This window comes from Candoia aspera, chromosome 5, assembly GCF_035149785.1.
Source record: "Candoia aspera isolate rCanAsp1 chromosome 5, rCanAsp1.hap2, whole genome shotgun sequence".
Classification (NCBI taxonomy): Eukaryota; Metazoa; Chordata; class Lepidosauria; order Squamata; family Boidae; genus Candoia; species Candoia aspera.
The window spans coordinates 112,114,280-112,137,404 of record NC_086157.1 but is presented as its reverse complement, the minus strand read 5'-3'; the positions used below and the strand labels follow the sequence as shown (position 1 = coordinate 112,137,404).

The 23,125-nt window shown below is 43.5% G+C and overlaps 1 protein-coding gene across 1 annotated transcript in view; it reads right to left on the bottom strand.

The window, feature by feature from the left end:
* The window catches only part of PAK1 (p21 (RAC1) activated kinase 1), an 80,337-nt gene that overhangs the window by 36,876 nt on the left and 20,336 nt on the right, over nt 1–23,125 (bottom strand). The window contains exons 2-4 of the mRNA XM_063305951.1: nt 9,264–9,471; nt 3,128–3,228; nt 914–1,061 (exon numbers count right to left, since the gene is read on the bottom strand). Of these exons, the coding sequence (XP_063162021.1) occupies nt 914–1,061; nt 3,128–3,228; nt 9,264–9,453 (439 nt within the window). The 5' untranslated portion in view covers nt 9,454–9,471. The remainder of the gene's footprint in view (nt 1–913; nt 1,062–3,127; nt 3,229–9,263; nt 9,472–23,125) is intronic.

The following is a 23,125-nucleotide window of genomic DNA, read 5'->3' as shown; positions in this document are numbered from 1 at the left end:
CGGTGGCGCTGCGGGTTAAACCGCTGAGCTGCCGATCGGAAGGTCGGCGGTTCGAAACCGCGCAGCGGGGTGAGCTCCCGTTGCTCGTCCCAGCTTCTGCACACCAAGCAGTTCGAAAACATGCAAATGTGAGTAGATTAATTGGTACCGCTTCGGCGGGAAGGTAACGGCGTTCCGTGAGTCATGCTGGCCACATGACCCGGAAGTGTCTATGACAACGCCGGCTCCAAGGCTTTGAAACGGAGATGAGCACCGCCCCCTAGAGTCGGACACGACTGGACTTTACGTCAAGGGAAACCTTTACCTTTACCTTTAAGGAAATCTAGCCGCATTTTGCACTCTGAATAAACAGACATCTCCCATTGCAGGTCCTGTAATTTTTATTGGAAGTCATGATGCATCTTGTACAAAGCAGGAACATAAGACATTCTACCTTCATCATGTCCTATTCCCAGGTTCTGCTGCTACTCTGGATAGCCGAAGGGCTCCCTAACACTAACCGTCTAAATGTCCTACAATGGAACTCTAAGAATAAATGCATGCATATACAACAAACCAGCGCAGCACATCTACGAAACGTACACACCCAAGGTTGTCCAACGCAGGCCACCATGAAATCACATGCACCAAGTCGTTATCACACAGGTTACCAACTTGCATTATTTCTGCAATGACCTCATGCTGCATGGGACATCACTTCCACTCCCCATGTGACTCCCATGCACAGACATTACACTTCCATACAACTGTACACATTTGATCCTTACCACACCTTGGAGGTCATGGGGCATTGGCCACGATCACCACAAATTCTCCTGAGGTCCCAAGTGAAGAACATGCAAAGCCTATCAAGTCCAACCTACCACCTCCACAAGAACAGACTTCTTGATCTTGTCTAAACAAGGTTACCTACCTGTGAAACTCATGTATTTCTGGCTGTTCGAGGTCTTTTTGGAATTGTAGAACTCTAGGACATCCAGCACTGCTTGGGGATTCTTCTTTTGCTCTAATTTGGTGATGTTGGACGTCTGTAGCAAGCGGGCCCATTGCTCCGGCATGCCCTGGAGCGAATAATTTGTTTTAAGGAAGAGTGATTAGCATTGCCTGTTATCCAAATGAACATTTTCCAGAAGCAATGCTCCTGCGTAAGGCAAGAGTTTCACCCAACAGTGTTCAACTGCCACAGGCATCGGGGCAACAGTGAAGGAGTCTGCATCCTTCACACCTCCTAAATAAGGAAAAACTTCCTAGATCTAGAGTAGTGTTTCTCAAACTTGGCAATTTTAAGATTCGTGGACTTCAACTCCCAGAATTCCCCAGCCAGCATGTCAAGAGATCGCTGTACAAGACCTCCACCAAGGAAGATTCCCAAAACTTTCCTGGCAATCAGTTCTATTGTCAAGCTATTTCTCTACTTAAGAAACAACACAACTTGTTCTAGCAGGGGAGCACAGCTATTGTACACCCTTGACCAAAGATCTGCACTCTCCCATCTGGGGTGATCATCCTCGTCCACCAAGTGTGCAGCTTCAGGAGGGACGCAGACCCATCGAGCCAGCCAGATCAGCCAGAACAAACCTGGCGATCAATGGGGTGGTAGATGTTGCAACCAGGCAGCCCTCACATCCAAACCACAGCAGAGAAGCATCTGGCCTCTTCTGCATGACGTTACTTTTATTTCCTGTAATTCAGAAATAATCACTCTGCTAAGGGAGCCTTTTCTGCAACTACATCACACTGCTGAGTGAAACTCAACTTGTCCTTGGCTAACAGCCAATGTGTCAGGAGCAGCTGGTACCATCTTCCAGGTGAGCAGATATGACTGAGTGTTTTGGATGCAACTAGGTTGCTCAGTCAAAACTGAAATACTTTGGCCACACAATGAGAAGACAGGACACCCTGGAGAAGATGCTGATGCTGGGGAGAGTGGAGGGCAAAAGGAAGAGGGGCCGACCAAGGGCAAGGTGGATGGATGATATTCTAGAGGTGACGGACTCGTCCCTGGGGGAGCTGGGGGTGTTGATGACCGACAGGAAGCTCTGGAGTGGGCAGGTCCATGAAGCCACGAAGAGTCAGAAGCAACTAAACGAATAAACAACAACAAGGTTGCTCAGTAGTACATTTCTAAGCCCAGGTGATATTCCCCTGTGCTTGGATCCATCTGGCAAGGCAACAAACAGCATAAGGTCTGGGATGTGGGAAAACACAGGAGAAGATGGCTAGTTACATTCTCCACTACAAGAATTGGATCTCATATATTTTATCATTTCCGTGCAGTTTTGAAAGCCGAGGACTTCCCTGAATGGAAACAGGTTCCGCGTGTCTTTCTTGATCTGGGGAGATTATTTCTAAACACGCATCGGCCTCCACTGCATGTTAGTCCTTCGATGAATCATTTTAAGTGAAAGGAAATGTCACGTTGCCTTCGTTTTCAATTTTTGCCCATTTTTCGGGGGTGGGGAGAAAACTTCAGAAAAAAATGGAATTTTTTCAAATGGTTTAAGGCTTTGTGGCTCAGACCTGGATGTATCTAAGTATCATATGGTGGTTTCTGGTCCAGAAGAAGAGGAGGAGGCCAAAGAATGGAATATTCTCCATTCTCCATGGAAATCTGTCAGTCCAGGCTCATGGGAGGGAGCAAGACCATGGATACCTATCGCCAGACGTGTTAGAACTCCAACTCCCATAATTCTCATCAAGGGTGAATCCTGGGAGTTATGGAGAGCACTAGATTGGTGCACCCTGGGGAGGAAACCTTGCAGCCTGCATTTGACCCGAGTCCCTTTCTGGCACTTGCGAAGTCAACCCTGGGATCCATGGCATTTATATTTAGGCTGATTCAGGGGCAGGCTACATATCTTTATTGCAATCACATCTGTAATTTTTTGTGCGGCCCCATCCATTCCAGTGATGTCGCAAGGTCACCAGCTACGCACCATGAGATCCTTGAAGACCAATCTTTTTTTTTTTTTAGCTGAATTTCTCTTTAAACTACTGAGGAGAATCAAGTGATGTCGCGGGACTGACACAGATCATGTAAGTGGTGTGATCTGCACCACAAGGTCATTATGCAGCTGGCACCATCATGGCCCATAATAGATGCTTCTCCCGCCTTCCCTGTTCTTACTGTAAATTCTCCCGTGACCGCATCAAATCCAACATGGATCGTGTGTTCAAAGTCTGATGGAAGGGAGATCTCAGGCCGTTCTTTTTCCTTCTTCTTGTTGGCTGTTGTGAAAAGGAAACCAAATTAAACATTAAAAAATCAGGAGAATTATTATTTTAATTATTATAATATTTATATACCACCTGACTCCCAGCAACTCTTCAGCTGTTGTAGTATTTACAACAAATACGAGGCCTCCATCTCCAAGGGTCTTACTATCCAAGGACCGTGCAAAGCACAAGGATGCTCCGTGTTACCAGTTTTAAGGTTGTAGGAATTTAGGCAGTCCCTACTGCAAAATATGCAGGTACAGGTCATCCTCGCTTAATGACCACAATTGGGACTGGCACTTCAGTTGCTAAGCAAAGCAGTCATTAAGCAAATCTGACCCAATTTTATGAACTTTTCTGTGGCGGTCATTAAGCAAATCACTGCAAGTGTTAAGCGAACCACATGGTTGTTAAGCAAATCCCACAGTTCCCCATTTATTTTGCTTGCCAGGAGCCGGCCGGGAAGGTAAAAAATGTCGATTATGTGACCATGGGATGTTGCGAAGGTCATAAATGCGAACCAGTTGCCAAGCGCCCAGATCATGAGGATGATGTGACTGCTGTAAGTGTGAGGACTGGTCATAAGTCAGTTTTTTCAGCACCGCTGTAAGTCCAAACTATAACTAAATGAATGGTTGTTAAGGGAGGACTACCTGTACAAATTACAGCCACAGAATCCACCTTTATCCACTGAAAGTCCCACCCTGATTTCCCATTGGTTGATGCAGGGGTGGCAGAAAATTCCAGGATCTACTAGGACATCTTGGGTTGACTCCTACTGGATCAGCAAGAGCTTGACACAGGCTTGATCTGAATATGGGACTAAGCCACTGCTTGCTCAACCATAGTTTATTAAACAGATCATAATTGGCTGGCTTCCAGCAACAGACTAAGCTATAATCCATGATTAACATAACCCATGCTTTACAAATAAATCACATCACAGCTTAGAGCAGTGTTTCTCAACTGTGGCAACTTGAAGATGTATGGACTTCAACTCCCAGAACTGACTAGCCACTTCCTCCCAGGGAATTCTGGGAGCTGAAGTCCACACATCTCCAAGTTGCCACAGTTGAGAAACACAGTTTAGAGCAATGGATGGATCCTGCAATTGCCACCTGGGGAAAGTTAGATATCAATCCTGTTTCTGCTCCTTAATTTTAAAGATAATCTGCTCCTCAACATTTTACATCTGGCTTTGATTACTGCGTCTTTTAAACTCAAGGAAAAGTTTTTTTTAAAAAAGCAAGTAAATCTTTGTTATAGTATATGCAATATTATTCCTTTAAGGATGCAGAGGGATGCAGATCCCTACACATTGAGAGGTCACCAACTTAAGGAAAGCCGAGCCGTCTCTGGAAGCTGTTTTCTGTATCTGATAATAAGCAGCTTAAAAATGCACACGGCAGTGAGGATTAAGAATTTAATTAATTGGCTTGCAAATCTATTAAGTAAACTGACATTTAAATTCCTAGCTTAGGAAGGGTTATAAAAGTGCAGAAGAAGCAAATGGGTTACTCTGAACAAGGGCTGAGCCTGAACATATTAGAATATTAACCGTTCTCATCCCTTCCTCCTGCTCAAAACAACGTATCTTGCAGCATTTATAAGAATTAGTGATCTCCTTGTCTGCTGAACTAGATGTTACCGTATATACCCGTAGATAAGCCCATCCGCAGATAAGCGGGCCCTCGAAATTTTCGTGTGCTTTAGTTTTCACATTGGCTTATCTGCGGGTGATGCATTTTTCATGGTATTTTGGTTAAAAATCTGCTTATCCACGGATGGGCTTATCTGCAAGTATAGACAGGACATGTGGGTACTTTGAAAAAGTATTACCTTATATACTCGCGGATAAGCCCAACCCAATTTTGGTGGTGTATTTTGGCCCCTAGAATTCTTAACTTATTCCCAATATAATCTGTTCTCTGTGGATATTTCAGCACAGTCATTCATGGGACACAAAATAGATCAGATTTTTTAAACAATAGCCCTTTTGCATCATGTTAGAGCAGTGTTTCTCACTGCTGGCTGGGGAATTCTGGGAGTTGAAGTCCACACATCTTAAAGTTGCCACGGTTGAGAAACACTGGGCTAGAGGCTTGGGGAAGAGTTCATAAATTGCAGATTTTGTTCTATATTTATTTCACCCTTCCTCGCCTAAGAATAGGTAACTGCACATGGATAATCTTGCGAAATGTAGGCTAGGCCAAGAGAGAACAAGTTCCCCAGATTCATCCAACATGTGACAGCCAAGTGAGGATTTGAACTCGTGTCTTCCCAGCCCGAAATGAACCCAAAGTTCTCAAACTCTGCAATCCCGGGAGCCTGAAGTTTGTGTGACTCTCCTCACCAAGAAGAAAATGAATTATTTCACTGGGGACTGGGTTGTTGAAAGAATAACAACGCCATTTCCTTTTTCGAATGAAATCTTAAGATCAAATCAAACAATGATAAAACCTTGATGAAATAAAAAGGATAAAAATGCTGAACTTAGTGAACACAAACACTTTGAGGGATGTTCAGAAGAAGATGCATGCAATAATTACACACCACACTGGAGGCACAGAGATATTTCCAGCAGTAGCCCATCCCAACTATCAATGCTCAGTGACAGCGCATTGCCAATATCCGATAATAATTTATCACCATAATCAACCAATGCAGGTGTTATACTTTGCAGAAATACAAAGCAACATCTATTCCCATTGCACTAAAGACCCCAATACTTTTAAAAACTGACATACACACACAGCCAGTTGCTCGTGAACTCCTGGCCCATTCTGGCTTTCTAAAGCTAGATGTCACCCACCAAGTGTGAACCTCTGGATCTCAGAAGGAGAAATTGGACAGGAGATCACTTCCTAGATCAATGGCTTATTTCAGAGTACAGGTAATCTCACTTAACAACCCCAATTGGGACAGGAATTTTGGTCACTAAGCAGTGTGGCCGTTAAGCGAATCTGACACTATTTTACAACCATTTTTGCAGCAGTCATTAAGAGAATCACACGGTCATTAAGCAAATCACGCGGTTCCCCATTGATTTTGCTTGCCAGAAGCCGGCTGAGAAGGTTGAAAACGGTGATCACTTGACTGTGGGACGCTGCAACAGTCATAAATGCGAACTGGTTGCCAAGCATCCGAAGCATGATTACATGACCCCAGGGACACTGCAATGGTCATAAATGCAAGGACCAGTTGTAAGTTGGGTTTTAGCGCCATCGTAAGTCTGAACCGTCGCTGAACAAATGGTCAAATGGAGGACTATCTGTATCAGAAAGGGCCAAATCTACAACTATCTTAAACAAGAAATCCACTCACAATGGTTGTAAGTTCTCCACCCTATCAATCCCTCTCTATTCCCAAGCTCTCTCAGCACCTCCATTTATAGCTTTGCAGCAGCTTCCCCATAACAGACATTAACTGGCAAGAACCGTACGTGCACATTCCTACGGGAACAAAAGGGGCTGTCAACACACTAAAATATGAACATAATTATTTTTAATTAAAAATGGGTGAAGTCTTGTATCCTTTGAGAGAGAGTGAGTAAAATATAAATCCATATATAATTGCTGTCAAAAAGATCAGAAGCTGCTTCTTTATCATCTTTTTTCTTTTCTTCTTTTCTTTTTCCATTTTCTTTCTTACTTATTCACCATTCTTCCTTATTTTCTTTGTTTCTTTTCTAATATTTGTCTTGTTTTTATCTTGTTAAAAATCTCTTCAATAAACATTATATCAAAAAAAGGAGTCTCACAAGAACCCCCCGTTTTGCAAAATGTCAGTGTTCTTGCAAGAGACAGCTGAAGTCAGAGAAGAACACTGAAATGCTGGGATTTCAGCACTCACGTGAGAACCTGTGTGACCTCAGGGGCAAGTTTGTTGCCAGGTCTCAAGACATGACCGTTTCACAGTAGTTTGGTTCTTTTTAAAAATTATTTTTAGGGACCTGAAAATTCAGACTGGTGCGAATGGGGAGAAGGAAATGCAATGCAGTGAGCTAGCAGACACAGCTCCAATTTAAGAGGAAAATATTTTTCCTTAGGATTCTTTTTTAAATTTCAGCAGAGCATATACTTTCATTATATGCGAAAAGTGTTATTAGCCCACTGTATTCTGAAGGTCTGGTACAACTGAGATTGCTTTTATTCATCTCCCCCCTTTTCCCTTACCTTTTACAATACAGCTAGTCCCCATTTAATGACCATTCATTTAGTGACAGTTCAGACTTATGACAGTGCTGAAAAAAAACGGCTTGCGGCCTGTCCTCACACTTACGACTGTCACAGCATCCTTGCAGTCACGTGATCACAATTTGGGCACTTGGCAACTAGTTCACATTTGTGACCATCACAGTGTCCTGTGACTGCCATTTTTGACTTTCCTGGCCAGCTACTGGCAAGCAAAATCAATGGAGAACCATGTGATTCATTTAATGACCATGTGGTTTGCTTAACGACTGTGGTGATTCACTTAATTACTGCCACAAAAAGGTCATAACATTGGGTTGGATTCACTTAATGACCGCTTCACTTAGCAACCAAAATTCTGATCCCAACTGTGGTTGTTAAGCGAGGACTACCTGAATGTCTTCAATTTACTGCTGCACTAGGAACATGTTGGGCTTAAGAGGGGAAATAGGGTTTAAGTAAATCCTAAAATAAATGGCTAACTGGATTCAATTTTTCTGAAAATTGGTGCATCTTTTTAAACTCAGATTTAGAAACTAATCCTGGGCTGCCAAGTTTCTCAAAATTATTCCCTGCTCCTGAATAAATCTCTGGTTCAAAATATATTTGCTCAGATGTAAACTTGTTATCTGTAATAAGATTGGGACCCAACAATGTTTGCTGAGGACACGTAACTGTAAAGCACAAGTAACTCTGGTATATATTAATGTTAAATGATCTGGGCTGCAAAGATGCAGAGAACCGCTAGATGGCATCAGAGAGACACAAAACCTCCTAACACTTTGCTGCTTTCTAGTTACTGTCTGGATGTATGCAGTTCAGTCAGGTGGCCCTTATTAGAATGCAAAACTTGCAATACATTGGATCGGAGATCTTTCTCCTTCTACTGAAAGTAAGGAGATGCCTGCCCCACTTAACGGGCAAAAGTCAGATGGGCAGGCCTGCCTTCACAAGGGCATCAGCGCAGGCAGCCATTTAGCAGGTAAAGCATTTCCCAGCCCCAGCTGAAAAAGTTAAACCCCCACTCCAGTGATTGCTCAACAATCTGATGCAATCTGGACATGGCAGTTCCCTTTTCAGGTTGCACAACCAAAAACAGAAATAATTTTTGTGCTGCCCATGAAGAGGAAGAGAGCTGAACTTTGACTCTGGACAAAGGGGCTGAGAAACTGTTGATGGTATTTTTAAGACTGGTAGCTAGGAGCAGGATATAAAAACACTCCTTTATAGAAAACTCTAACAAACTGCTCTGAGTTGATTTCATCTTGCTTTCAAATCAATCCATATATTCAGATGTTTCTTTATTTAAAAAAAAAAGGCGGGGGGAATCCTGCATATAGAAACTAGCATGTCAGGGTAAAGATAGGTTAAATCATCCCAAATAGGAATTCTGGAAACTGCTTGTCCTAGCATAGTTCATTCATCTCATTTAGCCCAGAAAATCTTTTCATCCTTGCAACCAGTGAGGTTTTGAACTGGAAAAACTGGGGATTGAATTTTGAAATTCCTACATTCCCAGCTGACTCTACCACCAAATAATAATGACCTCCTTGTCTCTGAGAGATGGGAAGTCTGTACAATTTCAGCCTTCAAGCGGTACAGTCCTGACACCCTCATCTACAATGCCTTCCAATGAAAGATCCTTCGAAGGTCTAGCCCAGTGTTTCTCAATCTCGGTGACTTTAAGACCTGTGGATTTCAACTCCCAGAATTCCCCAGCCAGCTATGGCTGGCTGGGGAATTCTGGGAGTTGAAATCCACAGGTCTTAAAGTCACCGAGATTGAGAAACACTGATCTAGCCCAACAAATGTCTGCTGTAAAAAGAAATTTAAAAAACAAAGAAATCACATTACTTTTGTCTCCTGGCAGGATGGAGCGATAAAAACGATCTCTTCTTTTCTTTTCTTCTGGATTAGGGGGCAGGGGTTTCGAGCCGTGGTTGAGCGTCCCCGCATCTTTGCTGCCGGAACAAATCATGGTGCTCGTATTCCGCATTGGAGGCGCAGGGGGCTTATCTTCTGGATCGTGGCCACTGTTGGACATCTTCAGCAGCAGCTACAGCTAGGACCAAGGAGAGGAGAATGGGCACAAAATCAGGACAGAGCCAGGCAACCACTGGGCTTCCAACCCACAGAGAAATCAGGCAAGTTTGAGGATATATCAGCCACTCTCGCACCCTACAAACAGCGATGTATTTTTAAAAAATATTTGAATGCCTCTTTCCCCAACTTGGTGAGGGCACCTATCTCGTATCAAGGGAAAGGATATCCCTTTTTAAAGCATAGCCCCAGTTCCATCATTTCCCTTGGGGGGACCCAAATCTTGGTGCACTCCTGTATTTTTTTTTTAATCCATTCAATCGTGTCTGATTCTCAGAGACTGCCTGGACAAGTCCCTGCAGTTTTCTTGGCCAGGTTTTTCAGAAGTGGTTTGCCATTGCCTCCTTCCTAGGGCTGAGAGGGAGGGACTGGCCCAAGGTCACGCAGCTGGCTTTGTGCCTAAGGTGGGACTAGAACTCACAGTCTCCTGGTTTCTAGCTGGTGCCTTCATCACAACACCAAGGTGGCTCTATTAGCTGACCTTAGGTAAAGGTAAAGGTTTCCCTTGACATTAAGTCCAGTCATGTCCAACTCTAAGGGGTGGTGCTCATCTCCGTTTCAAAGCCGAAGAGCCGGCGTTTGTCCGTAGACACTTCCTCTGTGGTCATGTGGCCGGCATGACTGAACGGAACGCTGTTACCTGCCCGCCGAAGCGGTACCTATTAATCTACTCACATTTGCATGTTTTTGAACTGCTAGGTTGGCAGGAGCTGGGACTAGCAATGGGAACTCACCCCATCATGCAGATTCGAACCGCCGACCTTCCAATCGGCAAGCTCAGCAGCTCAGCGGTTTAGCTGATCTCAAAAAGCTAAGCAGGATCCAGGAAATCCACAGGCAGGGGTAATCTATAATTTAAAGCTTTCTCAAGTCTAGTAATGATAGGAAAAAAAATCTGCTGCCTAATTTTCACTGATCAGCAACTCAGAAAGCAAGAGACCCCCTGCCGCATAAAAAGAAACAGGTTACATTTTTGCTAGTTTCTTTCCAGTGGTTTCAGCTGCTCATTTTTTATCCCAACAGATACAAGAGAACAGGATACTCTCCCACCCATTGCAGGGCCCAGGTAACATTTACAACAAGTTGCATTATGGTTTTCTCACAGGAGTGTCCACCAGAAAAGGGTAAAAAAAGATCAAGATGGCAGCCAGAACCATGTGATTCAAGCCTCCCCCTTTTTTTGCGTGCATTGCATTGCATTAGGTACATTGCACATTGAAGGGGGTGAAGCTTTGATGGCATGGTTGTGGCTGCCATTTTGACTTTTCAGACCCCCAGGCAGACAGCTCTGGTGGAAACCTAATCACCGCCAGGCTCCTGTTGCCTTTGAAAAACACCTGCTGGGAAAAACAACAGAATCTTTGAATCCCCTGATGTAGGAATGAGATTTACACATGCACCTCCCAGGAAGCGGGGGCCGGGGGGGGGGGACAATGAAGCCACAAGCATGGTCACATCATCAAGCAATGCCCCCATTTGCATATTTGCATCAGATACCAAGATGCAGAGAGAGCCAGATTTAGGCATAAGCCAAGCAAACAGTCCACAATTTCAGATTTGTTTTCATTCGTTATAGTTTTATGATAATGCCATATATGGAAGTCTCCATAAATTAAGCCCTCCTGTATTTATTTCCTTGGCTTAGGGCCTCCCCATGTCTAAATCCAGCTCTGAATGCAACTATTAATGGTAGTGGCATTGGTGCGATGCCATCCTTGCCCATGTGCCAACATTACGCATGGTTGGCTGGCAGAGCTGCAAGATTTCCGATAAGCATCACTGTCTCGGTTTACCTGCTTTGATTTCAGCCTCTCCAGGTGAAGATCAGCCCCACAGCCCTGTTTCGTATCTGGCTGCTGTTTGCAATGCTTGCCCTGCCAGGGCCATTAGGTGCCCCTGTGCCTCAGTTTCTCTTTTACTGTCATGGTGATTGGTTCCTTCCCTCGCATCCTGTTCAAGGCTGTGGCCTTTCATTCTTTCTGATTTTACCTACATCCCTTTTCTCTGTTCCCCTTGGGGTATTTTGGTTTAAATTTAGGGCTCTGGAAAAGTTCAGTTTCAGGCGGACCTTAAGGTTGGCTGCCCACAGACCTGATAGGGAAGAGGCACAGACCTTAACACGCCCGGCCCTCGGAGCCCACATCCCTATGTTTTTGTGGAAGATGCTGTTTCAAAGACCCTGTTCACCAGAAAAAGCTATTATTTTTCTTAGGTACATTCCATGCTAAACGTAACTGTGATTATTTTTAGAAGTGCCCCGAAGCATTGCTCCACATGGACCCGTGTGACCAAGGGAAAGGGACCCTGTGCAGAAATACCTTTACCAGCATGTTCTCTGAAAGCACATTGTCCAGTCAATGGATTTTGGATGGGCTTTTCTTGACTATATAAGCGCCTCTTTAAGACTCAATCAGGATTTGTCTCCCCTGATCTGAAGGAGGTGATGCAGGCATTATCCGGCTAATACATCCATCCCTGGTTGAGGCTATTTGTAGCAGAGGAACAAATGGATTGCTGGTGGTTTACGTCTGTTTTTTGTATGCTATTATTTATTCTGTTTTTGACATCTTTGCTTATTGGTTTATGCTGCTCAGAGTCATATTGTTTGACTTGGGCAACCATACAAAGGCTTTCCGAGGGAGGGAGGGAGGGAGGGAGGGAGGGAGGAAAGAAAGAGAAAGGAAATGGGACCTACTTTGGGTGCAAAGCATGAGCCCAGAAAAAAACACATTTCAGTTAAGGAAGCCCCAACAGTGCCATTAGAGTGCTGTGCACATTTCCTTAACTCAAAAGCTTACAGGTAATCCTCACTTAACAACCATTTGTTTAGTGATGGTTCAGACCTATGACGGCGCTGAAAACCCAACTTACAATCAGTCCTCACATTTACAACTGTCACCATGTCCCCCTGGTCACAATCTGGGCACTTGGCAACCAGTTGGCATTTATGACCATCACAGCATCCCATGATTGTGCGATCACCATTTTCTACCTTCCCAGCCAGCTTCTGGCAAGCAAAATCAATGGGGAACCATGTGATTTGCTTAACGACCGTGTGAATAATTTATTCACCCACAGTGATTCACTTAACAACCAACATTAAAAAGGTCATAAAATCGGGTTGGATTCGCTTAATGACCGCTTTGCTTAGCAACCAAAATGTCAGTCCCAATTGTGGTCGTTAAGCGAGGACTAATTGTAATTTCTTGAGAACACACGGGTGCTGTACAAGTCCAGGAAAAGAAGCGCCTTTCTTAAGTAGGTGCCAACAGGCGCATCCATGCCCCTCAAAGCATCTTTTCAGCTTTGGAACAGAAGCACTACACATTCCTATTTATTATCATGGTCAAGCTGAGCACATAGGATCACAGCGCATGTTTTACTGCTAGTCAATCTAGCTTTACTAAAGGGATCTGAACTGTTGTGTTTACGTGTCTTATGGGATATAACATTATTCAGCAAACCTGCATAGCAGGTGCTCCCATTTGATGGAAATTAGTAGGAAAGAAATGCTTTAATTAATTCCTCTGCAAAATCTTGCCCAGTGCAGAGTTCCTAATCAAAGCGCCCTCAAGAGATAGCTGTCTAGCCATGCTGGCTGGGGAATTCTGGGAGTTGAAGTCCACACATCTGAAAGTTGCCAAGGTTGAGAAATACTGGTCTACTGGTTCACATTTCAATTCTTTCAAAGAACTGGGGCGGACCACCACATTCCCTTCCTCCCATGTTATCTGCACAATGACCCTGCAAGGAAAGCCAAGCTAGCAGACTGCAACCAGGAACTTGAATTTGGATCCTAGTTCACCACCCTTAAAGAGCACATCACATTAGCAATTTTAAGGACCAGAAGCATTTTTTTAAATTAAAAAATGAGAGCAGAGCATCGAGATTCCTTCCATTCTGCATTTCCTTTTTGTCTGCCAGAGAGGGCAAGACACGGGGGAGAAGTGATGACATGCAAGTCACGATGTCACTGTGCAGACCGCATCGTTTTTTTGATGATGTCATGGCGCACATGGCATCATTAGTGATTCCACCAGCACAGTCAGAAGGCATTCCAGTAAGTGGCACTGCAATTGATTCTTACCACACAGGAAATTGGGACGACAATTCACATTAGGAGGAGCCATTTTCAAAATCTGGACAAAATTTTGTCTGGAGATGTGGAATGTTTCTAGCACTGACTTTAATTCATTCCCCAGCCCTTGATCTTCTTCAGACATTCCCCATTAATATTATAGGTTTGGAGGGGAAACCCTGATGGTTGGGGAGATTGCAGAAAAAGCCACAGGCCTTTGGGATGACAGGATGAAATCGCTTCACAAAATACACTGCAGTTAGTTGTGAAATGCCAGCACGGAGGGAAACGGAACTTGCGGTGCAAAAAAGAAATGCAAGAGCCATATCAAGTTCCTCAGGATCTCTCTTTGGCTGTATCCTAAAACGCCGGGGAGTTGAAAGCAGGCTGTTGTTGTTTGGGGCCCAAGGAGTCACAGGGTCAACCTTACAAGACTGTCTTTTGATATAAGTAGGAGCTTTGTGACTGGCCCATCTATCTTGGCGGCCATTTTATGAAGGTGCCCACAATATGATCTCCAAGTACAAAATGCCACCGCAGGTAGTTTGTTGTTTATTCGTTCAGTCGCTTCCGACTCTTTGTGGCTTCATGGACCAGCCCACGCCAGAGCTTCCTGTTGGTCGTCAACACCCCCAGCTCCCCCAGGGACAAGTCCGTCACCTCTAGAATATCATCCATCCATCTTGCCCTTGGTCGGCCCCTCTTCCTTTTGCCCTCCACTCTCCCCAGCATCAGCATCTTCTCCAGGGTGTCCTGTCTTCTCATTATGTGGCCAAAGTATTTCAGTTTGGCCTTTAATATCATTCCCTCAAGTGAGCAGTCTGGCTTGATTTCCTGGAGGATGGACTGGTTTGATCTTCTTGCAGTCCAAGGCACTCTCAGGATTTTCCTCCAACACCACAGTTCAAAAGCAACCGCAGGTAGCAGGTGTTCACTTAACCCTGCTCTCAGTTGCCAGTGCCTTTTACAGGTAGTCCTCACTTAACAACTACTCGTTTAGTGATGTTCATACTTACAACGGTGTTGAAAAAATGACTTACAACTGGTTCTCACACTTAGGACCATCGCAGCGTCCCCGCGGTCACATGATCCTGATTTGGGTGCTTGACAACCGGTTCACATTTATGACCATCGCAGCATCCTGGAGTCACATGATTGCCATTTTTGACCTTCCTAGCTGGCTTCTGGCAAGCAAACTCAATGGGGAACCGCATGATTCACTTAACAACCCCATAGTTTGCTTAATGCCCAAAGTGATTTGCTTAACAACTGCTGCAAAAGATGTCATAAAATTGGAACGGATTTGCTTACTGACTGCCTTGCTTAGCAACCAAAATTCCGGTCCCAATTGTGGTCATTAAGCGAGGACTACCAGTAGTTCATCTATTTCAATTTAGTTTGCACCCAGAACTACTGGCAAAATGTTGAATTTTGGGAGGTGACATGCAACAAACCATGTTATCTTGACTGGCCTTAACTGCATAAATCAAAGCAAAATTCTAAGTTTTTTTCTTCTTTTTTTCCACCCTGCCTTTCAGTGGCAGAGGGGAAGAGTCTATGTACATGCCACTAAGAAGAGATGCTGAGTAAGTTCCTTTTTCGTTGGAAATTAGGACTGGTTTTTTCCAGAGACCTGAAGATGTTACACTTAAGTTTCAGCACCCAGTCTTGCATCAGACATTCCCAAAGGACAGGCCTTTTGGAAAACGGGTGTCAATTCCAACATTTTTGCAGAACTGCATTTTTCAAAAGCAGCCTTGGAAGTGAAAAGTTCAGGAATCGATGTCATCAACAGAGACAAGAAAATGCCACCAATAATGGAGTGTTTTGAAGAGCCTTTGCAATTTCTGCTCAGATCACTCATAAGACATCCCTCGAAGACTCAAAAACAATTATGTAGATTAGCGGCATTAGGAATATCCAGTAGCTTTGTCCTCTTTGCTCATGGTTACAAATTCTCTGTCCATCTTAAAAGTTCTCATGGCCTGTTTGAAACTTTACTGCAAGAATAAAGGAGAACTCTACCATTAAGGATAGGTTTATTTTATTTATTTATTTTTATTTATTTAATAACTTTATTCACCGCCCATCTCTCCCCAACGGGGGGGCTCTGGGTGGCTTTATTCAATTGCGGTCAGCATTTCGTCACTATATTTACGAAATCTCTCCTAACTGATTTTCTCTGCAAAAGCCTTTTGCAATAGAAATACCAAACTGTCCTACGTACTTCTAAATTTCTTTTCCTTTGCTGTTTTCACTTCTCTTTCTTCCTTTCTTTTCTTTTCTCTTTTCAGCTATCTATTTTTAGTCATGGCTCTGTTTTGTTGGTTTATTTTAAAAATTGCCCTTATCCAGACACCCAAGTTTCTCGTTTTCCCTTGATATCATATATTGTTAAAAAAAAATCTGTATTTTTAGTTACTGCCATTTTGTGGGTGGATTAAAAAGTAATTTAAAAAAGAAAAGCTTCCCATCATCCACGGTTCCTACTATTAACACAGTAGAGCGGGGAAGGTATTGAGCTGGCACCAGGGAGACCCGGGTTCGAGTTCCCCCTCAGCCACGGAAGCTCCCTGGGGCACTTCAAGCCAGCCGCTCTCTCTCAGCCCAGCCTACCTTACAGGATTGTTGTTCTGGGGAAAAAGAGAAGATGGGATGCTACAGACTTCAATCACCTGGATTTCCTGAACAAAAGATGGGGATAAGAATTTAACAAATTAATAAGGAAAGTTGATGATGCTGGGTTTTTTTTTAATCAATCAATCACACATACTTTTTGGAACTCCCTTGAACTGCTCTATTCTTTTTTCTTCAAATTACCTCCAATTTCCCTTGGAGTTAAGAAAATAAAGAGTAACCAGAGAGGCTGCAGATTGCTGGTACTAAAATGCAGGACTTTCTCACACTCACACAAATGCACACACCATGTTCGTTACTAAAAAAAAGGGGGGGCAATAACGCTACACGCTCCACCCATAAAAATTTCACCAAAATTCTCCTTTTCCTTTGGCGGGGGAAAAAACCATAAAAGCAGACGGGCTTTCGTGAAACTGAACAAGGTAGGAAAGAAATGCTTTGGCAAGCACTAAGGACCAGCCACTGCCTTCCAATTATCAGCATTACCCAGAAGAGCTCGTAAAAGCCAAACATTTATTATTCATGCAAGCTTGGAAGCAGATCTTTGCAGGATTAGCCAGTATAAATTTCACATGGGGGAAAAGGAGGATGATGCTGGTAAGAAAGGAGTCGGGGCATCTACAAGATGTCAGCCGCTGCACTGCATGTAAAAAAGGGGAGGGGGGGTTGTCATGCCGGGGCAGCTGCCATCTAGACTTTGCTGACCCTCCTCTGGGCAGATGCTCTGGAGATTAGCTAAGTGGTTCTTGCCATTTTATTGAGGGGGGGCAGGAATCAGTTCCTTTCCCTTCTTGCATTCCCAGCTCAGAAACTGGGAGTTCCCCCTCCCACACACAATTGTCTGGCGAAGGACCCCAATCTCTCTGAGCCTGAGAGAGATCCAAATGTCCAAGCAACTGGCCTTATTTTTCACTCTAAACCAGTGCTTTTCAACCTTGGCCACTTTAAGATGTATGGACTTCAACTCCCAGAATTCCCCAGCCAGCGTGGGAATTTTAAAAAGGTAGCCTTCCTTGAAGTCAAGCACAACTCCATGCAGTCGTCTTGGCAACAGTACGGAAGAAGTTCATCAGTGCCTTCTTCCAAGGATATTATCTCAGCTTCCAGTCTAGTGCCCAGCCCTGGGATCTCCTGGTGGTCTCCCATCAAAACACCAACCAGGCCCAATCGTCCAATTCCAAGCCCCACAACAACCTTTCCCAGCTGCTGCCCTGTTTACACCTCTCTTTTGACGTGTAATTTAATGCACCACCACACAATCTTTGCTATGTTAGGATATATTTCGCAAAGCAGGATGGAGATGACCCAACAGCCGGACAATTTCACTTTGGCTTTTTCATTAAGATAAAGAGGGGGAAAAAACAAACTGTTCAATAGATACTCCAGGGGAAGCTAACAATGTCAGTTGGCTTGGAGTATGCTTTTTCTAATGGCTGACAAATTAATGAACTAATTTCCTTAATTGTTAGAGCCCCTTTAACATCCACACTGCCTTTTGATCTTCGAAGAGGCAATGGTTTTGCTTCATGCAATAAAAAGGGCTATAAAAATCCTGCTTCAAACAAAAAACTCTTTCCTGTTTAGATTTTCTTTATTTTATTTATTAACAAGTTCACCACCTTGAGTTGACTATATATAGGTAGTCCTTGCTTAATGACCACAATTGGGACCAGAATTTCAGTTGCTAAGCAAAGCGGCCATTAAACAAATCCGACCTGATTTCATGACCTCTTTTGCGGCAGTCCTTAAGCGGACCACTGCAGTCATTAAGAGAACCAGGCAGCCATGAGGCGGATTGCATTGTTCCCCATTGATTTTGCCTGCCGGAAGCCAGCTAGGAAGGTTGAAAATGGTGATCAGGTAACCACAGGACACTGCGATGGTCGTAAATGCGAACTGGTTGCCAAGTACCCGAATCGTGACTACATGGCCATGGGGAGGCTGTGACGGTCATAAGTGCAAGGACTGGTTGTAAGCCAGTTTTTCCAGCACTGTTATAAGTCCGAACCATTGCTAAATGAATGGTTGTTAAGTAAGGACTACCTGGATGATGATGATATTCCTATTATTTTCCACAGCTCAGCTCATTTAGAAAACAGGGACCCCCCTCATCACCTATCAAAACTAAAACATTCTGTATTTCCAAACCCTGAAACAATTGTCCATCCATCCTTTTGCCACAGAATCTTGATCCAGTAAATCATCTGCCTACAAAGCAGCACCTTATTTATTTATAGAAACTTTATTTATCTATGTATCTGTCTATTTATTTATTTAAACATTTATGGCTCATTCTTCTTCTCTGACAACTCTAACAACCAGAGTGGGAAAAAACCAACACAATATAATAATAATACAATAAAAGTGATTACTGTATTCAGGTTTCTGGATGGTAACTTCCCAAACCCATGATTATCCTGTGCCGATTCATTTTGAGGAATCTGGGCATTTCAGAGCAGGAGGTCAAAAGGGGACAATAATTATTGTTATTTATCAAACTTTTAATCTGCCCAATAAGTGAAGAACTCTGGGCAGATTACAAAATTACTTAAAATTAAACCGAGTAATAGTTCCTTTCATGTTGGAATCACAGGTAGTCCTCGCTTAACAACCATTCATTTAGTGATGGTTTGGACTTAAAACGGTACTGGAAAAAAAACCAACTTACGACTGGTTCTCACACTTACGACCATCCTCACATCCCCATGGTCACATGAGCACGATTTGGGCACTTGGCAACCGATTTGCATTTATGACCATCACAGGGTCACGTGATCATCATTTTCAACCTTCCTGGCCAGATTCTGGCAAGCAAAATCAATGGGGAACCGTGTGATTCGCTTAATAACCACTTCGCTTAGCAACTGAAATTCTAGTCCCAATTGTGGTCATTAAGCAAGGACTACCTGTACTGAATAGGCCACTTTAGGATTGTCATCTTTGCCTATTTTTCCCCAAACTGGGAAACAGAATAGGCAAAAATAAATCCAAAAAGGCAGAATGGGGCAGCTTCTGATTTTAAGTGATTCTCCTTTGAGTTGATCAAAAAGCACTGCAATTTCTCCAGAAATACAAAAGGTTCTTCTAGACTTGAATATAAGCTGAAGAAAAGAAATGAAGATGTTCCAAAACTACAATTCACTGCTGGGGCATTCTGGGATTTGAAGTCCACCCATCTGGAAGCTGCCCAGATGACAGAGGCCAGATTTGTCACTAAAACAAAACACAAAAACCACAGCAGCATCTTTTTAATGCAGAATAAGGTTTTATTCACGAACTGAATGAAACCCAGCTTGCATCCAGTTTAACAATTTTTTTGCAGGAGATGCAGAAATAGACTAAAGTGCCTCCCATCCAGCTGTTGGGACAGCATTATCCAGGATGCATTTATGCGATTTAAAAGGCAGTTCATTAGCTGCCTTGCAGCAAAGATAAAATAATGGGTGTCCCAGCAAATGGACCCCCCATTATGAAAAGTTCTATTAGATCACTTTTGCCAGGCATATTAAAATGTTTACGGGAAGCGGCAATGCATCGCCTGTGATTAAAAATTAAAGAACGGCAAAAAGATGGTCCATTTTGCGTCCTTTGTGTTTGTTTTACATATTCAGACACACGAAGTCATTACCCAGACTGTGCACACCCTCCCCGTCAGACCAGCACCAGCTGCAGAGTTCAAACTTGACAACGCCCTTCCCCTTCACCATTGTCGATCTTTAAAACATCAAGCATCTAGCCCCTAAGAACAGCTCAATTTATTTTCTTCTTATCCATTCAATCGTGTCTGATTCTCAGAGACTGCCTGCCCTGCAGTTTTCTTGGCAAGGTTTTTCAGAATTGGTTTGCCATTGCCTCCTTCCTAGGGCTGAGAAGCAGTGACAGGCCCAAGGTCACCCAGCTGGCTTGGTGCCCAAGGCAGGACTAGAACTCATGGTCTCCTGGTTTCTAGCCTGATACCTTAACCACAACACCAAACTGGCTCTCTTGCTTCTTTATTAGATTTACATAAATTCAGGAATTTGAGGCAGAGTACCAGGTATAGGCAAGGGACGCGGTGGCGCTGCGGGTTAAACCGCTGAGCTGTCGATCGGAAGGTCAGCAGTTCGAAACCGCGCGGCGGGGTGAGCTCCCGTTGTTAATCCCAGCTCCTGCTTACCTAGCAGTTCGAAAACATGCAAATGTGAGTAGATTAATTGGTACCGCTTCGGCGGGAAGGTAACGGCGTTCCGTGAGTCATGCTGGCCACATGACCCGGAAGTGTCCTATGGACAACGCCGGCTCCAAGGCTTAGAAACGGAGATGAGCACCGCCCCCTAGAGTCGGACTCGACTGGACTTTACGTCAAGGGAAACCTTTACCTTTACCTACCAGGTATAGAACAACAGCCCTGCAAGGTAGGCTGAGAGACAGAGAAGGGCCCAAAGTTACATATTTCAACTTCTAGGTAAGGGTAGGACTAGAACCTGGGTCCTGACACTCCTAGTCCAACACCTTCACCACTATACCCCACCGGGTTTCTTATTTCTTAAATTTATATCTCACCTTTCTTTCAGCCCTCCCTCCTCCCAAAGTCTCCCCAGGGGGAGCTTCATGGCTAGGGGGGGACCAGAACCAGGGACTCCCCACTTTCAGTCCTATGCTTTCACCACCAGACCAGACTGGTTCTCTATGGAATCCCTCCTTCCACTTTTGATCTTCACTCACCATGAAAAGTTGCATTTTAGGGGAGTGATGCGGCTTTACAATATTACTGTATGTAACCCGGTTCAGTATTGGTTTGCAACACCAAAGTACAGGTAGTCCTCACTTAACAACCATTTGTTTAGTGATGGTTCAGACTTACAATCATGCTGAAAAAAACTGACTTATGAGCAGAACTCACACTTACAACTGTCACCATGGTCACGTGATCACAATTTGGGCGCTTGGCAACTGGTTCCCATTTATGACCGTCACAGCATCTTGTGGTCACGCTGATTGCCATTTTCGACCTTTCTGGCCGGCTTCTGGTAAGCAAAATCAATGGGGAACCGTGTGATTCGCTTAACAACCACGTGGTTTGCTTAACACCCAGTGTTTCGCTTAACGACCGCCACAAAAAAGGTCGCAAAATTGGGTCAGATTCCCTTAATGACCACTTTGCTTAGCAACCAAAATCCCAGTCCCAATTGTGGTTGTTAAGCAAGGACCACCTGTATAGTGGTTGTTTTTGTTACCTTTTGGATATGTTCAGCAGTGAACACACAATGCTTTTTCTTCATTATATTCTGCAACCTCCAGGGCACTTAATTAGAAGCAGGCATGAAAGTTAAAGAATTAATCTATACCAGTGTTTTTGAAACTTGGCAACTTTAAGATGCGTGGACTTCATCCCCCAACGCATGCTGGCTGGGGAATTCTGGGTGTTGAAGTCCACGCATCTTAAAGTTGCCAAGTGTCAAAAACTATGATCTACACTAAGCTCATTAAGGCTCATTCTAAAATGCATATTCCACTGATACTGGAAAGGCCAACGATGGCCGCTTTCCCAAATCGTAATCAACTATTTTTATTGCAATGTCTGACAGCAGCAAATAACGCATCATCTATTTATATATACTTGGTTTTTTTCCATAACTTAGATCCCACCTGCCAGTTGATCAATTAACAGACAATCCCATATTTCCTTTTATCTGTGTTTCAGACAAGCCTATTCCAACCGACCTGATGACAATTCTGATCTACTCTTTTATTAAATTATTATTATTACATTAATTAAGAGAGCCAGTTTGGTCTAGTGGCTAAGGCAACGGCCTAGAAACCAGGAGGCTGTGAGTTCGAGTCCCACCTGAGGCACGAAAGCCAGCTGGGTGATCTTGGGCCAGTCCCTCTCTCTCAGCCCAACCCACCTCACAGGGTTGTTGTTCTGGGGAAAAGAGGAGGAGGAAGGAGTAATAGGTGTGTTCGCTGCCTTGAGTTATTTATGAAACTAATAAAGGTGGGATAGAAAATTAATTAATTAATTATTTTTTAAAAAATTACAGCCACCCACTCCAAAAGGCCTGGGTGACTTACAACATCAAAACATTCAAGCAAAGAGCAAAATATTATGTAGATGGAAAGACATTTAAACTCCTGGTGTTAAAGAACGGGTGCACAATACTCATTCTTCATCAATTTTTGGAAGGTCTTACTAGGCTCAAAATGAGAGGCTGAAGCAACGCATTTCTATACAATCTAGATTTAATAATAAATTTAGGAACTGAATGGATTTGATATGAATATTAGATAGATCCTTTGTTTTTTTTTCCTTCAAGCTTGAGATTATTTTAACTGCACTGATGTACACATTCTTTTGCTGTGGTTTCAGTGATTTACTGTTTACTTGTTACACTTCACTAATAAAAAAAATGGATTATATCAGGTTGGTATCAATTCTTAGCAACCACATAAATAGACCTTCTCCAGGATGAAATAAATACATACACAAACAAAACAGCAGAACAACAAGTGAATTAGGGACAAGATTTTGCACCTACTATAATACCAGTATGAGTTGTTATATTTCTTCACAGGCACTAATGGGGGTCAAAAAAGTCAAGATGGCAGCCAGGTCCATGCACTGCACATAAAAAAGGTGGGATTTTGTTCACACAGACCCAGCTGCCCACTGCAACCTGTGTTTTTTGGCAATGCCTTAATGTGGATTCCTAAATGGAAGAGGGTCTTTGAAACGGTGGCTTTGATTACATCAATGTTTCTCAATCTTGGCCACTTCAAGATGTGTGGACTTCAACTGCCAGAATTCCCAGCCAGCAGAATGTAAAGTAGCTGCTGAAAAAAGGAAATAGAAAAACTGAGATTTGGGATCGGTAGCTGGCTGGAAGGAACTGTGAATAGGGATTAAGCCAGTTAGGAGCGA